Source organism: Passer montanus, unplaced genomic scaffold (genome assembly GCF_014805655.1).
Source record: "Passer montanus isolate IOZ18808 unplaced genomic scaffold, ASM1480565v1 scaffold47, whole genome shotgun sequence".
In the NCBI taxonomy this organism is placed as follows: domain Eukaryota; kingdom Metazoa; phylum Chordata; class Aves; order Passeriformes; family Passeridae; genus Passer; species Passer montanus.
In genome coordinates, this window is record NW_024369596.1 from 1,652,835 (window position 1) to 1,674,464 (window position 21,630).

Here is a 21,630-nt window from a genome sequence, read left to right on the forward strand (position 1 = left end):
TAGCATATAATTTATAATATATAATATATAATATATAATATATAATATATAATATATAATATATAATATATAACATATAATATATAACATATATAATAATATATAATATATAACATAATATATTATACATTCTAAAATTAATGTAATATAATATGATATAATATAATTAATATAATTAATATAATATAATATAATATAATATAATATAATATAAATCAGCCTTCTAAGAAATATGGAGTCAGATTCATCTCTTCCCTCATCCTGGGACCCATAAACATATCATCCTTTTTTCACCTTTTCCCTTTTTTCGCTTTTTTCCCCTTTTCCCTATCACAGCCAGACTGCTGTTGTGCATTTTTTAAAATCATTCTTCCCTTTGAGAAGACTTTTTCTTCCCACAGAATTGGCCTGGCAACGGTGACAATGCTTTGGGAGGCACGGAGCCATTTCTGCCCTCCACAGCAGCACTCTGCCACTCCGTGTAGGTGTCATTGAAATCTGATTTCTCCCCTCACTTATCTCGGATTTGTCAGGTTTTCAACATCCTCGGAGTGCAGATAAACATCAGGTTTTTATCTCAGAGCTGCAGCTCTCCCTCGGGTGCCACCCTCATAAATCTTCCTATCAGATTCACAAGTACAAGAACATTTATTTGTAAGCACAGCTAAAGAAAGCATGACCTGCTTGGGAGCACGAGGATTTCAAATCCTAAAAAAAAAAAAAAAGTCACATTCTTTGCTTGTCCAGACTGGGATTTAAAGTCACCTCTTTGAAGAAATCACCAAAAAGAAACATGAAGAAATCTGAGCAGCAAAAAGAACAGAACCAATGCAAGACAAGCCTCAGGTTTATGTTATTATTAACTTCAGATGATGACTTTCGTGACACATAAAGGTTTTATTGCTGGTCACAAAAGGACCTCAGGAGCATCCTGGAGGTGCTCTGGCCTCTCTGAGCAGAAGTGCAGCTGAACTGGGTGGGAGAGCAGCCCCTGCCTGGCTCTGAGGGCCCTGTGACAGCACAGAGCTTTATCAGACAATTCATAAATGAGAGGCTGGAACTGCTGCCAGAAGGAATTCCTCAGCAGCCCCTGTGCCTGGAGTGCTGCCTTCTACACCTGCACCATGATTTCCCCACTCTGCCTCAGCCCTGCACTCCTAAAGCTCCAATTTCTTCCCTTTTCACACCAGAATCCTTCAGATCTGAACTTCAGCAGGCACTGACAGCACAAAGCTCTGCCAGACACCTCCTGACTGGCACTGGGCTTTTTCATGGCATATAGGAATTAACACCAGTGCTCTGTATGTCAGCGAGTGGCTCTTAGCTTTAAAAAATCCAATTCTGTTCTCTTGTTGGACAAAATAATTCCCTGGGTGGGGGAGACCAGCATTATTTGTTAGGGTACACAACTTCTTGTGGTCACCCCTTTTGTCTCCATTATTCTCCCCACACAAATGGCTGGGAAACAATTTGTAAGCACTCCAGCATGGATAACATCCATGAAAACCCTTTCAAAGGAAAAAAAATCAGGATTTAGTCAGGATCCTGGATGCTTGCTATTCTAAAATGAATATAATATAATATGATATTATATAATGTAATAAATATAATTTAATATAATATAATATAATATAATATAATATAATATAAATCAGCCTTCTAAGAAATATGGAGTCAGATTCATCTCTTCCCTCATCCTGGGACCCATAAACATATCATCCTTTTTTCACCTTTTCCCTTTTTTCGCTTTTTTCCCCTTTTCAATATAATATAATATAATATAATATAATATAAATATAATGTAATAAATATAATATAATATAATATAATATAATATAATATAATATAATATAATATAATTAATATAATATAAATCAGCCTTCTAAGAAATATGGAGTCAGATTCATGTCTTCCCTCATCCTGGGACCCATAAACATTTCATCCTTTTTTCACCTTTTCCCTTTTTTCGCTTTTTTCCCCTTTTCCCTATCACAGCCAGACTGCTGTTGTGCATTTTTTAAAATCATTCTTCCCTTTGAGAAGACTTTTTCTTCCCACAGAATTGGCCTGGCAACGGTGACAATGCTTTGGGAGGCACGGAGCCATTTCTGCCCTCCACAGCAGCACTCTGCCACTCCGTGTAGGTGTCATTGAAATCTGATTTCTCCCCTCACTTATCTCGGATTTGTCAGGTTTTCAACATCCTCGGAGTGCAGATAAACATCAGGTTTTTATCTCAGAGCTGCAGCTCTCCCTCGGGTGCCACCCTCATAAATCTTCCTATCAGATTCACAAGTACAAGAACATTTATTTGTAAGCACAGCTAAAGAAAGCATGACCTGCTTGGGAGCACGAGGATTTCAAATCCTAAAAAAAAAAAAAGTCACATTCTTTGCTTGTCCAGACTGGGATTTAAAGTCACCTCTTTGAAGAAATCACCAAAAAGAAACATGAAGAAATCTGAGCAGCAAAAAGAACAGAACCAATACAAGACAAGCCTCAGGTTTATGTTATTATTAACTTCAGATGATGACTTTCGTGACACATAAAGGTTTTATTGCTGGTCACAAAAGGACCTCAGGAGCATCCTGGAGGTGCTCTGGCCTCTCTGAGCAGAAGTGCAGCTGAACTGGGTGGGAGAGCAGCCCCTGCCTGGCTCTGAGGGCCCTGTGACAGCACAGAGCTTTATCAGACAATTCATAAATGAGAGGCTGGAACTGCTGCCAGAAGGAATTCCTCAGCAGCCCCTGTGCCTGGAGTGCTGCCACCTGCACCATGATTTCCCCACTCTGCCTCAGCCCTGCACTCCTAAAGCTCCAATTTCTTCCCTTTTCACACCAGAATCCTTCAGATCTGAATTTCAGCAGGCACTGACAGCACAAAGCTCTGCCAGACACCTCCTGACTGGCACTGGGCTTTTTCATGGCATATAGGAATTAACACCAGTGCTCTGTATGTCAGCGAGTGGCTCTTAGCTTTAAAAAATCCAATTCTGTTCTCTTGTTGGACAAAATAATTCCCTGGGTGGGGGAGACCAGCATTATTTGTTAGGGTACACAACTTCTTGTGGTCACCCCTTTTGTCTCCATTATTCTCCCCACACAAATGGCTGGGAAACAATTTGTAAGCACTCCAGCATGGATAACATCCATGAAAACCCTTTCAAAGGAAAAAAAATCAGGATTTAGTCAGGATCCTGGATGCTTGCTCCATGGGGCTTCCTCAATTTTTAATTATTGCACTGTCAGTTGAGTTGCCCCACTTTTTGGAGTGGCCAGGATTCAGTTAAGCACAAAACAATCATCAGTCTCTCATTCTCCCCTTTCCACCTTGTTCCTCTTTGGTATTTCTGATCTGTCACAGCCATTCTGGATCCAAAGTGGTCATTTTTAACCCCAAAAATGTCCCATTCCAGAGGAAACATCACTGACATTCAAGGGAAAAAATATGCCAGCCCTCAAAAAAAACCCCAAAAAACCAAACATATGCCAGGGACAGAATTCTAAAAGAACTGAAGTTGGGCTCATTACCAGAGGACTGAGATTATATAATGGAGTGATCTTCTTAACATTTCCCTGAATCTGCACTTTAGAAAAAACAAACCAAAAAACCAACAAAAATCCCCAAACAAGTCCATCATTTGCAGCATTGTGTTCAGCTGAATAAACTCTGTGTTTGTGCAATCTGCAAATATTGGCTCTCCCCAGTTGTGGTATTTGGTTTCTCAATCTCACTACCCCCTCCAGAATAATCCTGAACTTCCAAGGTATCATTTCTTTGAGCGCCCATCACGGCAGTGGAATCTGTTTTCCCTTTAGAAACGGCAACAGCCTGAGATTTCAGCCCCATCTGCAACCTGAGGAACAGCAGCTCCCTGCCAGAGCCACTGCAACCTCTGCTGAGCATCCAGAGCCTCTCCCTTGTCCCTCCAGAACCCTCCAGGAAGGAGCTCCAGAGCTTTAATTAATCCCAAAATGAGGAGTGCAGAACCCAATCTGCCCGCCTCGCAGAGAGCCACAGGCAGCTTTTGTTGGAGGAGAAACGTGAGCCTGGCAGATAACGGGCACGGAGGTGCTGCTAAAGGCGAGGCATGGCAGCAACAAACCTGCCCCACTTCAGGGCTGAGAGCTGAGCAGCCTCTCCTGACGTCGAGGCACATTTCTCCCTGTCCAGCAGCAGCTCCAGCCTCCTTCAACACAACAGCTCTGCCTACCTGGGCTGCTGCAGGCTGCAGGGGGGCAGAATTTCCTGCAGGCACCTCACTCTGGGGCTGGAAGGACACAAACACGAGCTGGGTTTGGGTTTCACTGGAGGATTTCTGGCTGCACAGCAAAGGTTGGGCTCAGAGAGAGCACAGGGAGATGAAATGCCTCAGATGATGCCCTCAAAAAGCAGCAGATCCAAAGGACACAGCACCAGTGCTGAACCTTGGGAAGAACCAGGCAGGGCTGCCTTGCTAGTGCTAAGCACAAATTCCACGTTAAACCTGTCAGGGAATTCCTCACCCTACCCCTTCTCAATGGACATTTTATCTCATTAGTACCTTCAGTTTTGCTGCTTACACTAAAATTTGAGGGCTCTGCTCCCAACCACCTCGTATCTTTTAGAAAATAAACCTATCAAAGCTCTTGACCTCAAGTTCTTTACTCATCCTCTGTTTGTTGTCCAGTTAGTGAGGGAGAAAACATCCTTTGAATTCTGCCTGTCCCTGTTCTTTTAGACCAATGTTAACACAAAACTGGATTTCAGTCCGGCCTCAGGCATCAAATGTGGCAATCTTATGAACCCACAGGTTTTGGAACTGACTTTTGGAACTGACTTTTGGATGTCAGTTTATTCTCCTGGTGGCTGAAATACAGAGGTGACTTTGTGCATGTTTCAGTGCTTGACTAAACACTGTTGTATTCCCGAGGAGCAAAAAGCTTCAATAAAACTCTTGCAAGCAGCAGAACAAAGCAAGAGGCCCGCTGGAAGCTAAGAAGAGCTTTACCAAAATAATTCATCAGTTATGAATTATTTTTTTCAATTCCTCCATGACCTGACATCAGAGGAAAGCCCCAGCTATCAGAGCTGGGATCCTGGCTGCCCTCTGTCCCTCCCCGGCCTGATAAATGAGCCATGAGGAAGATGAACAACTGGAAGAGGCTGTTCCCAGAGATCTGCAGAGCACAGATAACTCCAAAAACCCCAGATAATCCCTGGGCACTTCGTCATCCTTCTCCTCTGCACTGAAAAACCCAACAACTGACTCGGCACAAATCACCGCGGAGTTTCCAGCTGAACTTTCCTCCAGCTCCCTCAGCAGCCAGGCTGGACACGGGGAGCTCTTATCAACCTGATAAAGCCTGACTGAGATCCACGGGCTCATTTGCATGCAGCCCACCTGTAATTAACTTTGTGCACTGGAGGAGTGGAGCAGGAGAGCAGCTGGGGCAGGGCAGAGCTGCTGGAATCTCCCCATCCCATTTCCAGCCCTTCCAGGAGGGCTCCAGCACTGGAATTCCCAGAACAGCCCACGGCTCTCCTGAGATGCTCTGGAGGGAGATTCTCCCAGGGGATTTGCATCCCTGCAGTGCTCAGGACATCCAGGGCAGGAAAACCTCTGGAAGCAGGAGCTGAGACCCCTGGGGAGCTCTGGAAAACTCTGCCAGGCTGAACACCACGAGCTGCACACGGGTGTGGAGAGGGATCAGAGGGCAAAATGTGGCAGTGAAGGCAGGAAAAAAGCACAGAAATTCTCTTTTTTCAGCTCAGTTCCTCAGGGCAAGGGGGTAACCGGCAGCCCTCAGGCTGCATTTAGGATTTATTCAGTATAAACTGGCCTGGTGAATCAATTATCTCTCAGCCACGATCCTCCAGGAGCTGCTGGAGGTGGATTCAAGTATGAAATGAGAAATGAGCGCAGGAAAAGCACCCCACAAATGGCAGCACTGATGAACCCACCCGGGGAGCGCCCCACAACCCTCCCACCATTCCAGAAATTCCAGCAGGGAAATGAAAAGGTAATTCCAGCAGGGAAATAAAAAGGTACAATAACCCAGGAACGAGCAGAAATGTTCCATCATTTCACCCTTCTCAGCCTGAGAAAGGGAAATTCCTTCTCCTTCCTTCACTCCTCTTCCCTTCCTGCTCTGTTATTGAAGGCTGAAGTTCAACAGTCTCCCAAATTAAGATATTCTCTATTTTACCCATTTCCAGCCTCTGTGGGCTAAAGTCAGCATGGAAGGATCCATGGAATTGTAATGAAAGTGATTTCTATTGCTAGCAACATCTGCTGTGTCTAAATTTATAATTAAAGTGAAATCATGCATGCAAAAAGGAGAAAAAAAAAATCAATAAGCTTCCATTTTGAGTTTCTTTTTTTTTTAATGTTGAAAGAAGTTATTTGATTAACTCTGTTTTAACCTGAACATCTGGCAGCTTTAAAGACAAAAAAATGTCTGTAAGTCTAAGTATGGAAGTTAATATTGGAAATTTGGATGGGCTTTGACACCCACAATGGAAAAAAATTCACGTGAAAAACCACGACGGAATCTCAGGCAGCAGAGGGTGGGGGTTTTATTAAAAAATACACAGAAATAACGTGGAATACCTGCTATTTTGATGTTCATGTTGTTGTCCAGCAGGAGGTTCTCAGCTTTGAGGTCCCTGTGCACGATTTTCCTGCCGTGGCAATATTCCACTGCCGACAGGATCTGCCAGAACTTGCGCCGCGCCTCGGGCTCGCTCAGGCGCCCGTGGCTGGCCAGGTAATCTGGGAAACAAAACAGACAAATCAAACAAATCTGCTTGAAATCAGCCTGGGCAGCAGGGAACAACCATGATATTTAATGGTTTTCCCAAAAAAATTAGCACAGGGAAAATCAAATTGTTTTCCAGGATCATAATCTCGCACGCTGCAAGAAATGGAAAAAATAAGGAAAATTTTATTTTTCTTTTACAGCTACCTGGTCAATATTTGCACAGTATTTTCATAACAGAACCCTTGGTAATCTGGGAAATAAAACCAGCACAAATCTAACAAATCTGGTTTAAATCAGCCTGGACAGCAGGAAACAACCATGATATTTAATGGTTTTCCCCAAAAAAATTAAAACAAGGAAAATCAAACCGGTTTCCAGGCTCTTAATCTCGCACGCTGCAAGAAATGGAAAAAATAAGGAAAATTTTTCTTTATAACTACCTGGTCAATATTTGCACAGTATTTTCATAACAGAACCCTTGGTAATCTGGGAAATAAACACCACCAATCAAACAAATCTGGTTTAAATCAGCCTGGACAGCAGGAAACAACAATGATATTTAATGTTTTTCCCAAAAAAATTAGCACAAGGAAAATCAAACCAGTTTCCAGGCTCTTAATGTCCCAGCCAACTCTCAAAAAAAAAAGGAAGTTTTTTCTCTGGTCCTTATTTTACAGCTACCTGGTCAATATTTGCACAATATTTTCATAACTGGGAAATAAAAGCAGCAGAACTCCAATAAATCAGGTTTAAATCAGGCTGGACACCAAGTAACAATCACAAAATTCAGTGATTTCTCCCCAATAATTAGGACCAAGAAACTCAAATCAGCTTCCAGCTTGGTGCTCTCCCAGCCAGCTGTGAAAAAATGGAAAAAATAAGGAATTTTTTCTCTGTTCCTCCTTGTATAGCTACCTGCTATAATAAAATATATAGTATTTTTACCATATATAGTAAAATATATAGTATTTTTACAATATTTTTACAATAGAACTCATGGAAATCTGAGAAATAAAAGCAGCAGAAATCAAGCAAATCAGGTTTAAATGGATTTAGGCAACAAGCTTGAAACTCAGTGATTTCTTCCCAATAATCAGCACAAAGGAACCCCAAACCAGTCTTCAGTTTGTTGTTCTCCCACTCAACCCTTCGAAAAAATGGGAAAAAAAAGGAAATTTTTCTCTGCTCCTTCTTTTATGGCTACCTGGTCAATATTTTCACAACCTGGGAACTCCAATCATAATAAATCAGGTTTAAATGGACTGGGCAGCAAGCAACAACACTGACATTTAATTTTTCCTACATAATTAGCACTCAAACCAGTTTCCAACTTGTTGCTCTCCCACTCAACCCTATAAAAAATGAAAAAAAAAAGAGGAAACTCTTCTCTGCTCCTTCTTCTACAGCTACCTGGTCAATATTTTCACACCACAATTCATGGGGAATATTTGGAATAATTTGCTTCACCATCCTGGACACGTCAAGCTTTAATTCCCCTTTACAGGATTTTAAATTCAAATATCATTTAGGGGCTTTGCTAGCCTGTGTTTTAAGGGATTTTTAATTCAAATATCATTTAGGGATCTGTGTTAGCCTGTTTTAGGGAACATTTTTAGGTGGCTCTGTTAGTATTTTAGGGCACTTTTAATCCAAATATAATTTAAGGGCTTTGTAAGCCTGTGTTTTATAGGATTTTTAATTCAAATATCATTTAGGGCCTTTGTAAGCCCGTGTTTTACAGGACTTTTAATTCAGGTATCATTGAGGGGACTCTGTAAGCCTATATTTTAGGGGACTGTTAATCCATGTACCATTTAGGGAGCTTTGTTACCCTGTATTTTATAGGATTTTTGATTCAAATATCATTTAGGGGGCTTTGCTAGCTTGTATTTTACAGGATTTTAAATTCAAATATCATTTAGGGAACTTTGTTACCCTGTATTTTATAGGATTTTTGATTCAAATATCATTTAGGGAGCTTTGTTACCCTGTATTTTATAGGATTTTTGATTCAAATATCATTTAGGGGGCTTTGCTAGCTTGTATTTTACAGGATTTTAAATTCAAATATCATTTAGGGAACTTTGTTACCCTGTATTTTATAGGATTTTTGATTCAAATATCATTTAGGGAGCTTTGTTACCCTGTGTTTTATAGGATTTTTAATTCAAATACCATTGAGGGGCTTTGTAACTTTGGCAATATTTTCATCCCAGCTTTTCTCAGTGGCCAGAGCAGGTCTGTGGGAGCTGCAGCTCTGCAAACCCAGCTCACACACACTCAGCTGGCTCCACTTGGCACAGCACGAGAACAAACAAAAGCCTGGCAGTCAGGGGAGATCCTAATATTTGCAAGCTAAATATCACTCAGTCACAGAGTGACTGACAAATCATATGATATCAAGGTGAAGTCAGATATCAAAGGCACCAACTCCATTAGCCCCGAGCTGTTAATCCATCCTTTGTTGATGCAGAAACAAATTAATGAGGCCAGGCTGGCTCTGCTTTGCTGGCCCTGCCCTGGCAGGACTCGCTGAGAGATCCCAAATCCTCTCCCCTCGGTGTGCCCAGAGCAGCCCCTGGGTTCTGGGCTCACCCCTGTGCCCCCTGCAGCAGCGGGGCTTGAGCATCAACCAGGGAGCAAACAGGGACTGGGAGGGGGCACGGTGCCAGCTGGGCACAGGAGCCACCCCCGAGCTGCTGGGGACACCCCAGAGCTGCTGGGGACACCCAGGGTGGGCAGGGACAGCTCAGCCCTGGGCATCCTGAGAGGCTGCAACAGCAAAGGCACCTCTGCCAGGGAAGCTCCAGATTTTCTACATTCACCCCAGCCTGGTGTCACCCTCTGGTTACACCTTTCTACAGCAGGGTTTGGGGTTTAAATAAAATATTACAATTATATATTTAAAATATATTAAATATATATATATATTGTTATTGTATAATAATAAAAATAAATTTAAAATTAAATTTAAAATTAAATAAAATGCAGACATTTAATAACATTCTATTAATAATAAAATTAATTTAAATTTTAATATAATTAAATTATTTCTATATTTCTATATTTATTATATTACCTTATTATTTATATATTTATATTCATTATATTTATGTATTTTATATGTAGTATAATACAAATATAATATAATATAATATAATATAATATAATATAATATAATATAATATAATATATAATACATGTTGAATATTTACAGTATGTATGTATTATATAATACACATTGAATCTATCCAATGTATATATTCAAGTGTGTATATATTAAATGTATATACATACAAGCAATGTATATTATACATGTAATGTGTGTATATATATAATTTTATATAATTTTTCGATTTTATTATAATAAAATAGAAGCCAAAAGTGATTTTAGATTCACAGCCAAAGCAGCAGGAGTTTTGTCCCAAGACAAAGCCCAGCAAAAGGACAAGAGGCTGTGGAAACCAACAGAAACAGAGGAAATTGAATTTAAAACTAAAAGGTTTTCAACTCTGCAGGTGCACAGAAATACGAAATCTCTAAGAACAGACCCAAAAGTTCCTGATTTACACAGACACCAGGAGTGAAAAGGTGAACGTGGAATATTCTGCTGCTTACCGAAAATCTCCCCATTTTTGGCGAATTCTGTCACGAGGTACAGCATGCTTTTGGTCTCCATCACCTGTGGGTGCACAAACCACACGTGAGGGCTCGTGGGAAGAGCAAAAAAAGCCAAAATCCGCCCAAAAGGATCTTTATTTTCATGGTTCTCTCCTAAAGCTGTGAAATTCTGCCTCACACCTGGAGCTGTCACAACCTTCCACTGTGTGCAAACAAAATAATCAAGAGTTTCACTGAGAGTGACAAACCCTCACTTCCAAAAGTCATTTCAGATTTCAGGACAATTTCAGTGTATTTTGGGTTCATTTCAGCAACCTCAGAGAAACATTTCAGCATCAGCTGAACTCATCAGTGGGGAAGAGCTTTGGGAATTTCATTTTGCATTTTATTTATGACCTGGCCTGAACGTCCCAAGAGACTGCTCACAAATAAAAGCAAACCAGGGAGACATTTGAAGGCTGTTTTAAAAATAAACTCATTTATCAAATGCATTTTTAACCAGTCACTGAAGGAGTGAGCACCACCCAAGCATCACCCTCCCTCCAAGTGCTGAAATTCATTTAAATATTCCCAACCCCTCCTCTGCCACTTTTTCGTGGTATCATTCATTCAGAAGAGAATTCAGGGGAGATATTATCAAGGCAGTTGCAAAATTAACTCCTTTAGCTCCACCTCTACCTGGCACATCAACATTTTAAAGACCAGTTCTATTTTTTAAATAGACCATTAAATGAAAGACCATTGATTTTAAAAATATTTTAAAGGCCAGTTTCTTTCGCATAAAATTAATTTAAAGCTGAACTGGTCTTAAGTGGGATCTTTATTTTTGTTTAGCAGAACTAAGAGAGGGAAAAAAGTGGGGAAAAGGGGGAAAAGAAGGGAAAAAAAGGGGAAAATTCCCTCTAAGCCTACCTGGTAGAGTTTTATGATGTGTGGGTGGTCGAGCATCTTCATGATCTGCACTTCCCTGTAGATCTTCTCCAGATTCACAGCATCCAGCTGAGATTTGTCAATGATTTTTATTGCCACCTGCAGACCAACAGCAAAAATGAGGTTTTAAAAACTCCCCCGGCGTGCTCCTCGTGAGTTCAGCCTCCTTAGAAAGGGAAAAATGCAGCCCCAGGTAACTGGAGGCTTTCTGGGCACTTCTGAAACACAAATCCCAGGCTGAAAAATACAGCACTGGAAGTGTCTGGGGTCCCTCTGAGGGGCTGCAGGGCTCTCACCCACATCAGCACTGAGGAAAAGCAGGCTGTCAGTGAGAAAAAGCAGATTTTCAAAGAGAAAAAACAGGTTTTCTATGAGAAAAAGCAGGTTTTCAATAAGAAAAAGCAGGTTTTCTATGAGAAAAAGCAGGTTTTTAATGGAAAAAAATCAGGTTTTCAATGGAATGGAAGGCACAGAACAGGTGAGGGAGGCCAGTGCTCCAGGTGCTTAAATCAGCAATTTGCAGTGACCAAAATCTTCTTAATGGTGCCCATTTCTGGAGTCAAATTGGTGAATCTGAGTCCCACAAAATGATATTTTAAGAGAAAAACTGCTGGCTCCACACAAACAATCCAAACCTAGGGGATCCATGCAATTGCAGCTGTGACATGTTTAATTAATTGAGATGCTGTTGTAAAAGGGGATCTGCAGCTCGTCCCTTCAGAGGAAAAACTGCAGGTGAATTTAGCAGTCAAACCTTGGAAACACATCTCAGCTCGCTCACAAAACACATCCTGGCCCTGCTGACCTTGCTTTCAGCCAATAAATGCAAAGGGAAGATAACTCCAGACAGAAGATATTTAAAGTTGAAACCAAGAAGAAAGCACAAATACAGCCCCTGCACATGCAAAGGTAAAAACACTAAAGAGTGCTGAATTTAAATGGTGTTTATCCACCCTGAATGTCACTTTATTGATGCTGAAACAGGAGCAAACAATGCAAGCCCCACTAATGCTTCCAATTATAACAGAATTTCACAAACTGTCCAACAGGGGAGAGACAGAAATCCACAGGAGGTGAACCTCATTATCTGCTAACACTGATTATGGGCCCACCTGAGTTCATAATTAACTCTTTATTGATTCAGCTCGCTCTGATTTTCCTCCTTTAAAAATCCCTTTTCTTTGCCCCTCTCCCAGGGAAATGTGCAGCTTCAAGCGTGCCTGAAATTTGTCCATAAAATGGATAAAGCAGCACTGAAATGCAGATTAAACACCTCGGCTCATTCTGCATCTTCATCTTGCCAGGACTGGGGGGATTTTACAGAAGAACCACTTGAAAGTACTTCAAATCCAGCCAAGTCTTCCCAAGGATGTGAGGAGGAGCAGGGAATTCTGCAGCTCCTTTCTGGGCTCAGCTGAGCCTTGATGACAGGAAAAGGGATGTAATTCTTAGAGGTGGAGAAGCTCCTTCAAGCCACGGAGCAGTTTCCTATCTGAAAAGTGTGTTTTGTTCCTAAACATGCAGCTTGCCAGCAATTACTGGCAACAGCTCGAAACAAACAACAAAAAAAATCCCAAATTTCAATAGATCATGTCAGCACATCCTTCACCTGACAGGGAAAACCAAGAGGGAATCCCGGATCTCCCCCTGCCACCAGATTTTGCTGCTTAAGGAGTTGCATTCCAAGGTATCTTTGCAGCTTTCATGGTTTCTTCTCATCTAAAAACCCAAGGAACTGCCCTTATTTCTTATTTCCTTCCCTGTCCCGCTGCAGGCCCAGGGAATGGGAGTTTGCTCAATCCTGCCCTGACACCTGGGAATTGCAGCTGCCAAGCAGTGAGGATGTAATGCTTGTCAGGAAAAGATGAAAGTTCTGCTGCTTCTGCTCCTCAGCTACTCCAACTGTCAGTTTTCATTGTTTTTGTTTTATCCATTTAATTCTAGAAAGGAAAAACAAAAGCAAAAAGCAAACACCCAAACAAAAAAAAACCCCAAAACCACAACACAACCTCCTGCTACAAATTCACGTTCAAACAGAGCTTTGTCCCTGCAGGTTACAGAAATTCAGATCTGTTAACCCAGGACATTTTAAAAATAGATCAAATGCATTAAAATTAACTAGCACGACTTCCTGCAGGCTGGAAAAACTCCATATTTTGTTGTGTGGCACGGGGAGCTGCTGTCTCTGCTGGAGTTACTCACTCTGAAATACCTGAGCACACCTGAACTGGTGCCACAGATCAAATCAGGGGCTGCAGGCTCATTTTCCATGCTTTTTTCCCAGAAAAAAAAGACAAATTCCCTGTAACAGCAGCCAGGTGAAAGCACATCTGGCAGCCACAGGGAGAGCCAGGTTTGATTTTCCCCTGGGGAGCAGAGTTCCAACTCTGGATTAATCCTTGGTGGGGTTAATTAAGGGTTTTAGGGGTGGGCTCCCAAATTCCCTGCTTCTTCCAAGCAGCAACTTCATTACTCCAAATTTTTTCCCTATTCCCCACATTCCAAACCTTTTCCTTCTTCCACTCCCACCCCATTTCACTGGAAGCAAATCCCCATCTTCTCCAACTTCCCAATTATTGCTGCTCCCTGCCCTCCTCCTCCCCAGGAAAATCTCTGCTCATTTCCACGCCTCATTAGCAGGAGCTGCCCTGGGATCACAGGATTTCTGGGCAGCAGGATAAAGAAAGGAGCGTGGCAGGAAAAAGCCACGTGGCCTCCACTCAAATGGCACCAAAACACCCAAAAAAAGCCAAGCAAAGGTCAGGTCCAGCCCCCTCTGGGTGGACTGGCACTAAAAAGGGTCAGCCAGCATCCTAATTCCTAATATCTTTAATTAATTTATTTATTCCTGATATATTTATCACCTAATATCTTTATTAATTCCCCCCCGGGTGGACTGGCAGAAAAAGGGTCAGCCAGCACCTCTATTCCCACATAACTTTATTTAATTTATTTATTCCTGATATATTTATCACCTAATACCTTTATTAATTCCAGCACCTCTATCCCCACATAGCTTTATTTAATTTCTGATGACCTTTATCACCTAATATCTTGATTAATCCCCCCATTTTCCCCAACTTTCACACTCCTGTATGGTTGTTTAGGACTTGCATGAATTCAAGTTATGATTTCTGATTTTGTCTGCACACCCCCTGTGTTGTTCTCCTGCTTCCTGTTTGTTTTCATTAAATTTCCACCTCTGCTTACAATTTATGGCAACAATTTTTTATCTTCTTATCTGCAGTCTTTCCATAGAAAGGATGGATTGTACACAGTCCATGAGTGCTGCATTCAAGGTAATGAGAGCCCATCTTTTTGAATTTGATTGTTATTGGCTAGGCAGAGTTGTGTTAAAAAAAAAAAGAAGCAAATATTTTAAAGGTCAAAATCACATAAAACACAATTTCAAAGTGCCAGTGCTAGAAAATCCCAGCAACAAACAGGTTCTGAATCTAAAGGGTTCGGATGAGGAGATTCAGGAGGAACTTTGACAGGGAATCCTTTCAAAACAGGATTTTTGAGCAGATCTCAGCAGCATCGCAGCATCCTCCTGCAGCACAGACCTGAGGGTGCACCAGCACAGCCCTCCCAGCACCTAAAAACTGAATATTCTTCCACTGCAACTTGAGCAAGAGTTCAGAAGAAGCTTGGAATATGAAAACCCTTGGGGCTGGAGTCATTAACAAGCAGGATTTCCACTCTGTGTGCTCAGGGATCCAACAATCAGGTGAGCTGCTCCAAACTGGAAGTGCTTATTCCAAAGAGTATTTGGCTGGAATTAATTTCCTCTGACATCACCAGAAGTGATCTTAACAGGGTTCCCCTTCCTCAGAGATTGTGTAAATACTTCCAGCAACCAACTCAGCAATTCAGTTCCACAAAAACACTCTTGCATCTCTCACTGCAGAAGTCAGGGCTGACTCAAAAAATCAAAGACCTTGACCAAAAAAATCCTCCAGCACAGGCAAATTTGTAAAAATCACACAGAAGATGAAAAGGCTGCAGAAAAGCTGGTTAAAAAAAATAAATTCAAGACTAAGAGAATTGAGCAGTTCCTTAGGACACAGATGAAAAATCATCCAGGAACTGGGGAGCTTTTTAAGCTCTGTGTTTTCTGTAACCTTTGCTGTTTCCAACCACGCCAAACAAACGGGCTTTCTAAAACGACAATAAAAACTGAGATGAAAGTTTTCATCTCCATCACGAAGCCTGCCAAAGAAATGAGGGCTGGGGAGCAACGACAAGCGAGTGGCTTCAAGAGGAGCACTGGCAGCTCTGGCACATGGCACCAAACTTGGGAAGGGAGCCTGGCACTGCTCGGCTCTCCAGCAGGAGCAAGCAGGGCTCAGAAGGACCGAGTTTGTGATGAACTCGAGAAACGAGGCTCGAGAAGTTCCTTTCAGTCCCTTTCATCAATCCCAGCACCAGGGCTCTGCTGCCCCAGCTGAGCTCCGGATTTCAGGGATGTTCCCGTTCCTCAGGGGATGGTTTTCCCCCTCCCGGTGATGAATTCCTGCACTTGGGACAGCGTTTGAATGTTTTAATGACTTTTGGCAAGTGCGGAGCAGCGCAGGAACCTCTTCTCCAGTCAACAATGAAAGCGACCAGGAGAGAGCCTTACAAAAAGCTCACCTCTAGGTGTAGCAACTAAAACTACCTAAAACAACGCAGAAGAGGAAGCTGATCCTCCAGAGCCATTACTCTCATCAAATACCTCCTTCTTTTTTTTTTTTTTCTTCTTCTTTTTTTTTTTTCTTTTAAAGTGAACACGACCGCATTTTTACCCAGGCAGACTGACAATCATTTTTGCTGTAGGTAAAGCACCAGGTATTAACAATAACCACCGGGTAATACACGGGGGCGGTTAGACAAAGAGGCTAAAAATGGTTGGATTTGGAGAACTTGCAGGATGCCGCGCTGAAGAATTCAGCACACACACAGACACAAGTTCTTCTGCTGGAACAGATAACCCAGCATCGCCCGGGTCAGGAAACCCCAAAACACCCCGGGCACGGCGGCAGGCGCAGAGTAAGCTCTGACCCTTCCATGGAGCAGAGTGCCGCTCCAGCAGCACCGCAGCATCCTTGGGGTGCCATCCCGCCCGCGATGCCACCACCCCGGGGGTGCCACCCCGGCAGCGATGCCACCATCCGGGGGGGGGGGTGGCATCTTCCTGCTGGCATCCCGGCTAGAGCGGTGACACCCCACGGGTGACACCCCGCGGGTGGCACCCCCGGGCATCCCCCCGCGGCCTGGGAGGCGTCCTGCCCTTCCCACGGGGATGCGAGCGGCACAGCCCCCCCGCCCTTCCACGGTGCGTGTCCCCGCGGGAGGTGCCGGAAGGGACAAAAGCGGCCCGGAGCCGGCCCGGCGGCCCCGGCCCCGCGCCCCCCGCGCCGTGCCCACCTCGCTGCGGGTGATGCGGTGCCGCGCCAGCTTCACCACCGCGAAGTTGCCCTTGCCCAGCGTGCCCTCGATGTCGTAGAAGCCGACGCGGACGGGCCCGAGCCCGCGGGGCAGCAGCGCCGGGGGCCGACGGGGCTCGGCCATCACCATGCTGGGCTCGGGCTGGGGGACACCGAGCGGGGACAGGGACACCAGCCCTGGGGGACACCAAGCGGGGACAGTGCCACCAACCGGGACACCGAGCGGGACAGGGACAGTGTCACCAACCCCGGGACACCGAGCGGCCCCTCCGCCGGCCACCGGCGTCACCGCGCGCGTCACCGCGGGCGGGGCCTCGCCATGGCAACCGCGCTGCCACGGCCCGCCCCGCGCCGCCGGGACACCGCGCGGGACAGGGACAGGGCCACCGGCACGGGGACACGGCGCGGGGACAGTGCCACCAGCCCTGGGGGACACCGAGCGGGGACAGGGAGACCGGCACGGGGACACCGCACTGAGACAGTGCCAGTGCCACCAACCCCGGGGACACCGAGCGGGGACAGGGGCACCAACCCGGGACACCGAGCGGGGACAGGGACAGTGCCACCGGCACGGGACACCGCGCGGGGACAGGGATAGTGCCACCAACCCGGGGACACCGCGCGGGGACAGGGACAGTGCCACCAACCCCGGGACACCGCGCGGGGACAGGGGCGGGGCCACCGGCACGGGGACACGGCGCGGGGACAGAGCCACCAACCCTGGAGGACACCACACTGGGACAGTGCCATTGCCAGTGCCACCAAGCCCGAGACACCCGCACTGGGACAGTGCCAGTGCCACCAGCCCTGGGGGACACCGCGCTGGGCCAGTGCCACCAGCCCGGGACACCGCGCGGGGACAGGGGCGGGGCCACCGGCACGGGGACACGGCGCGGGGACAGAGCCACCAACCCTGGAGGACACCACACTGGGACAGTGCCATTGCCAGTGCCACCAAGCCCGAGACACCCGCACTGGGACAGTGCCAGTGCCACCAACCCCGGGGCACCGCGCTGGGCCAGTGCCACCAGCCCTGGGGGACACCGCGCTGGGCCAGTGCCACCAGCCCCCGGGGGACACCCGCGGCACCGCGCTGGGACAGTGCCGGTGCCACTGGCACGGGGACACCGCAGCACCGGCGCTGGGATAATGCCACCAGCCCCAGGGGACACGCGCGCTGTGACACCGCCAGTGCCACCAGCCCCGGCGGTGGCAGCCGCGGGACCCGCGCTGTGTCCCCACGGCTCGGGAGCCACCGGAGCGAGCCCTCGGCGCTGGCATCACCCAGTGCAGCGCCCTGGCAGGGGGAATGTCACCGGGGCAGGTGGCACAGGGGAGTGGCCGGGGGGTTTGGGTGTCTCCAGCCCCTGGGCAGTGCTCACCCTCCATGGGAAGTTCTGACAAGTTCAAAAAACTTGTTTGTTTGTTTTTTTTTTTAATTTCTGGCCGTTGCTGCTCATCCTGTCACACTGAGCGGAGCCCGGCCCCGTCCTCTGACCCCTCTGGAGAAGTTTGTGCACCTTGGTGACATCAGTGACATCCTGTCAGCCTCTGTGAGCTGAACACGCCCAGCTCGTTTTTGGGTGAAGAGGAATGAGGCAGCCCCAGGTGTCTGTCTGTCCAGCCCCAGGTTTCTGTCCAGTCCAGGTGTCTGTCCAGCCCCAAGTGTCTGTCTGTCCAGCCCCAGCTGTCTGTCTGTTCAGCCCCAGCTGTCTGTCTGTCCAGCCCAGGTGTCTGTCTGTCCAGCTCCAGGTGTCTGTCCAGCCCCAGGTGTCTGTCCAAGCCCCAGGTGTCTGTCTGTCCAAACCCAGCTGTCTGTCTGTCCAGCCCCAGGTGTCTGCCACACTGGGACAGTGCCATTGCCAGTGCCACCAAGCCCGAGACACCCGCACTGGGACAGTGCCAGTGCCACCAACCCCGGGGCACCGCGCTGGGCCAGTGCCACCAGCCCCCGGGGGACACCCGCGGCACCGCGCTGGGACAGTGCCGGTGCCACTGGCACGGGGACACCGCAGCACCGGCGCTGGGATAGTGCCACCAGCCCCAGGGGACACGCGCGCTGTGACACCGCCAGTGCCACCAGCCCCGGCGGTGGCAGCCGCGGGACCCGCGCTGTGTCCCCACGGCTCGGGAGCCACCGGAGCGAGCCCTCGGCGCTGGCATCACCCGGTGCAGCGCCCTGGCAGGGGGAATGTCACCGGGGCAGGTGGCACAGGGGAGTGGCCGGGGGGTTCGGGTGTCTCCAGCCCCTGGGCAGTGCTCACCCTCCATGGGAAGTTCTGACAAGTTTAAAAAACTTGTTTGTTTTTTTTTTAATTTCTGGCCGTTGCTGCTCATCCTGTCACACTGAGCGGAGCCCGGCCCCGTCCTCTGACCCCTCTGGAGAGGTTTGTGCACCTTGGTGACATCGGTGACATCCTGTCAGCCTCTGTGAGCTGAACACGCCCAGCTCGTTTTTGGGTGAAGAGGAATGAGGCAGCCCCAGGTGTCTGTCTGTCCAGCCCCAGGTTTCTGTCCAGTCCAGGTGTCTGTCCAGCCCCAAGTGTCTGTCTGTCCAGCCCCAGCTGTCTGTCTGTTCAGCCCCAGCTGTCTGTCTGTCCAGCCCAGGTGTCCGTCTGTCCAGCCCCAGGTGTCTGTCCAGCCCCAGGTGTCTGTCCTGGCCAGGCAGGTGCACAGGGTGATTTTCGCAGGCCAGCTGTCTGTCTGTCCAGCCCAGGTGTCTGTCCAGCCCAGGTGCACAGGGTGATTTTCGCAGATCCTTTCTCAGTGAATTGTTCTTCTCTTTTATTTCCTGCACATTTGGAGGGGCAGATTTGGAAGCTCTGTTGTTCCCTTTGACCTGAAATGCTCTGAGGACCAGAGCTGAGAATGTTTGAAGAAATTTAAGGCCCTTTCTGCTGAATTTCTGAATTTCTACCGATTCTGCTTTAGGTGTGCACTTATATTTTAAAATTCCACGACTTTTGCTCTGCCAGTTCATGCCTGTCCCTCCCTCTCCCCTGCTCCATCCCAGACTGGAGGACTGCTGCCTTCCCGACATTTGGGAAGCAGGAATCACCCCTGGGATCTTTTAGTTCCCCTGACTAAACATCCCAAAGCTGATGGCACAGCACGCGCCTGTGGAATCAGCCACAGAGCTTCATGAACACCAGAGTGGACAAAACCAGCTCAAAACAGAGCCTGGACACTAAAAAAAAGGAAAAAAAGAAAAAGAGTGGAGGAATGCAAGGAACAAAGTTGTGTTCTTTCCCTTTCTAGACAGGTTTTACACGTAAAGCTGCCTCATCCTTGTGAAAAGTTACTTTTGTTCCGATGAGTGTTCAAGATCCCTGCGCAGAAATGAAAGCTTGTCCTTCACTGCTGATGAGATTCCTGCAAGGAGTGACATTTGGGGATGACGCTGCTGCCTCGGGCTGCCATGGAGAATCAGGGAGCTGTTGCTGCTCTATTTATCCCCTGCAGAAGTTCTGGCAGTGAGTAACTGATGGCTCGGGTTAGTCAGCCATCCACCCTTTCAGTGATTGATGGGGACGTGAGCGAGCCTTCCAGAATCCTCTTTGAATAGCAAATGGTGTCATCCCGAGCTGCCACTTGCCAAATTTCACTCCTCTTTCACCTTTTCTTCCCATCCAAACTCGGCGTGTCAAAAGTTACTTTTTTTTCCCCTACAGAATGTTACCTAATACTCCTTCTCAGTCACGTCATCCTAAATGAAGTTTTTAGCCTCCGAGCATTTATTTGCTTCCTGCTCACTTTTGAGCCTCATCCTGAATAGATGATTGAGCCAGATTTTGGTGCTTGGAAGAGAAAACTTCTGCAGAAACCCCCATCACAGAGCTGGAAAGTTCGGGTCACAGGAACAGGGCTTAAAAACGCAGCAAGAGGAACTGCACCCACAGGAAGGAAAGAAGGAAGGAAAGAAGGAAAGGAAGGAAGGAAAGAAAGAAGGAAGGAAAAGAAAGAAGGAAGGAAAAGAAAGAAAGGAAGGGAAGGAAAGAAAGAAAGAAAGAAAAGAAAGAAAGAAAATCCTCTGCAGGGCAGCTTTCACGGCCGCTGATGGTTTCTGCTCTGCTCCAAGGAAAGGGATTCAAAGCCCTCCCAAAGCTGAGCAGGTTTTCCAGGACACGAACGTGGAGCGCACATGCCCTCGTGTGGTCGCCGCTCCCGCACATCCTCCCGCAGCTGGGATGCCCCAAAGGAGCAGTGAAAACTGCGGGATTTATAAAATTTCCTCGCTTTAATAATTCCCAGCATGCCCAGATCGCTGCCAGACCTCAATGGGTGGCTCAAGAGGTCGGATCACACCTTTGGCTGCCAAAATCTGGCTTTACACAGCTGAACTCCAGCATCTGACAAGTTCTCCCCATCATTTTCCTCTTTTTTCAGTGCCTAAAAGATGCTTAATAGCTGCCAAAAAGAAAAAATAAGGAGGCCAGGAATACAGCATTAAAAATGGACAGATTTTCGCATGATTTTCCTTAATTACTGCACTAGAAACTCCAGATATTGTGGGTGCCCAGCCCTGACCACTCTCCTGTACCAGGATTTTGCTCTTCAGGAGAAATTGTTGCCCACTCGATGCTGTTTCCAAAACAATTAGAATATTATTTATTTTTTAAAGGGATTTCTCCTTTCAGGGCTTTGTTTGCCCCATGTCCTGGTGGGGGAACAGCCGCCGTGTCACTGCAGCCACCTGGGGCCTCTAGGAAGTGAGAAGCAGCTGTGACAACTGAAATATTTCAGTGTTTGCAGCAGTCAGCAACAGCTCAGGGAGATCTAAAAACTTTTCCCTGCCTATTTTGGCAGAAGAGATTCATGGCTGTGCCTGCACTCAGTTCTGTTGTTGTTTCAGCCACATTTAAAACACCTTTTTGCCAAACCTTTGTTTCCTCCCAGCTTATGATTTT

General features: G+C 46.4%; 2 protein-coding genes across 2 annotated transcripts in view; one reads left to right on the forward strand and one right to left on the reverse strand.

Moving 5' to 3' along the window:
• Window positions 1-16,865, reverse strand: part of SIK2 (salt inducible kinase 2) — a 33,671-nt gene extending 16,806 nt beyond the window's left edge. Inside the window, exons 1-4 of the mRNA XM_039721906.1 lie at window positions 16,704-16,865; window positions 11,277-11,393; window positions 10,362-10,425; window positions 6,593-6,754 (exon numbers count right to left, since the gene is read on the reverse strand). Of these exons, the coding sequence (XP_039577840.1) occupies window positions 6,593-6,754; window positions 10,362-10,425; window positions 11,277-11,393; window positions 16,704-16,853 (493 nt within the window). The 5' untranslated portion in view covers window positions 16,854-16,865. The remainder of the gene's footprint in view (window positions 1-6,592; window positions 6,755-10,361; window positions 10,426-11,276; window positions 11,394-16,703) is intronic.
• LOC120508324 (putative per-hexamer repeat protein 5) lies at window positions 16,852-20,100 on the forward strand. Its single transcript, XM_039721761.1, has 3 exons — window positions 16,852-17,718; window positions 17,752-18,192; window positions 20,011-20,100. The coding sequence occupies exons 1-2, from the start codon at window positions 16,852-16,854 to the stop codon at window positions 18,160-18,162; spliced, it is 1,278 nt and encodes a 425-aa protein (XP_039577695.1). The 3' UTR covers window positions 18,163-18,192; window positions 20,011-20,100.
• Window positions 20,101-21,630: the final 1,530 nt, after the last annotated feature.

What these genes read in the sequence shown, in the direction of transcription:
- LOC120508324 (XM_039721761.1), top strand. Translation starts at nt 16,852, where the DNA reads ATGCTGGGCTCGGGCTGGGGGACACCGAGCGGGGACAGGGACACCAGC. An exon ending in TGGGACAGTGCCAGTGCCAC is followed by an intron (nt 17,719 to 17,751) that starts CAACCCCGGGGC and finishes GGCCAGTGCCAC; the next exon opens with CAGCCCTGGGGGACACCGCG.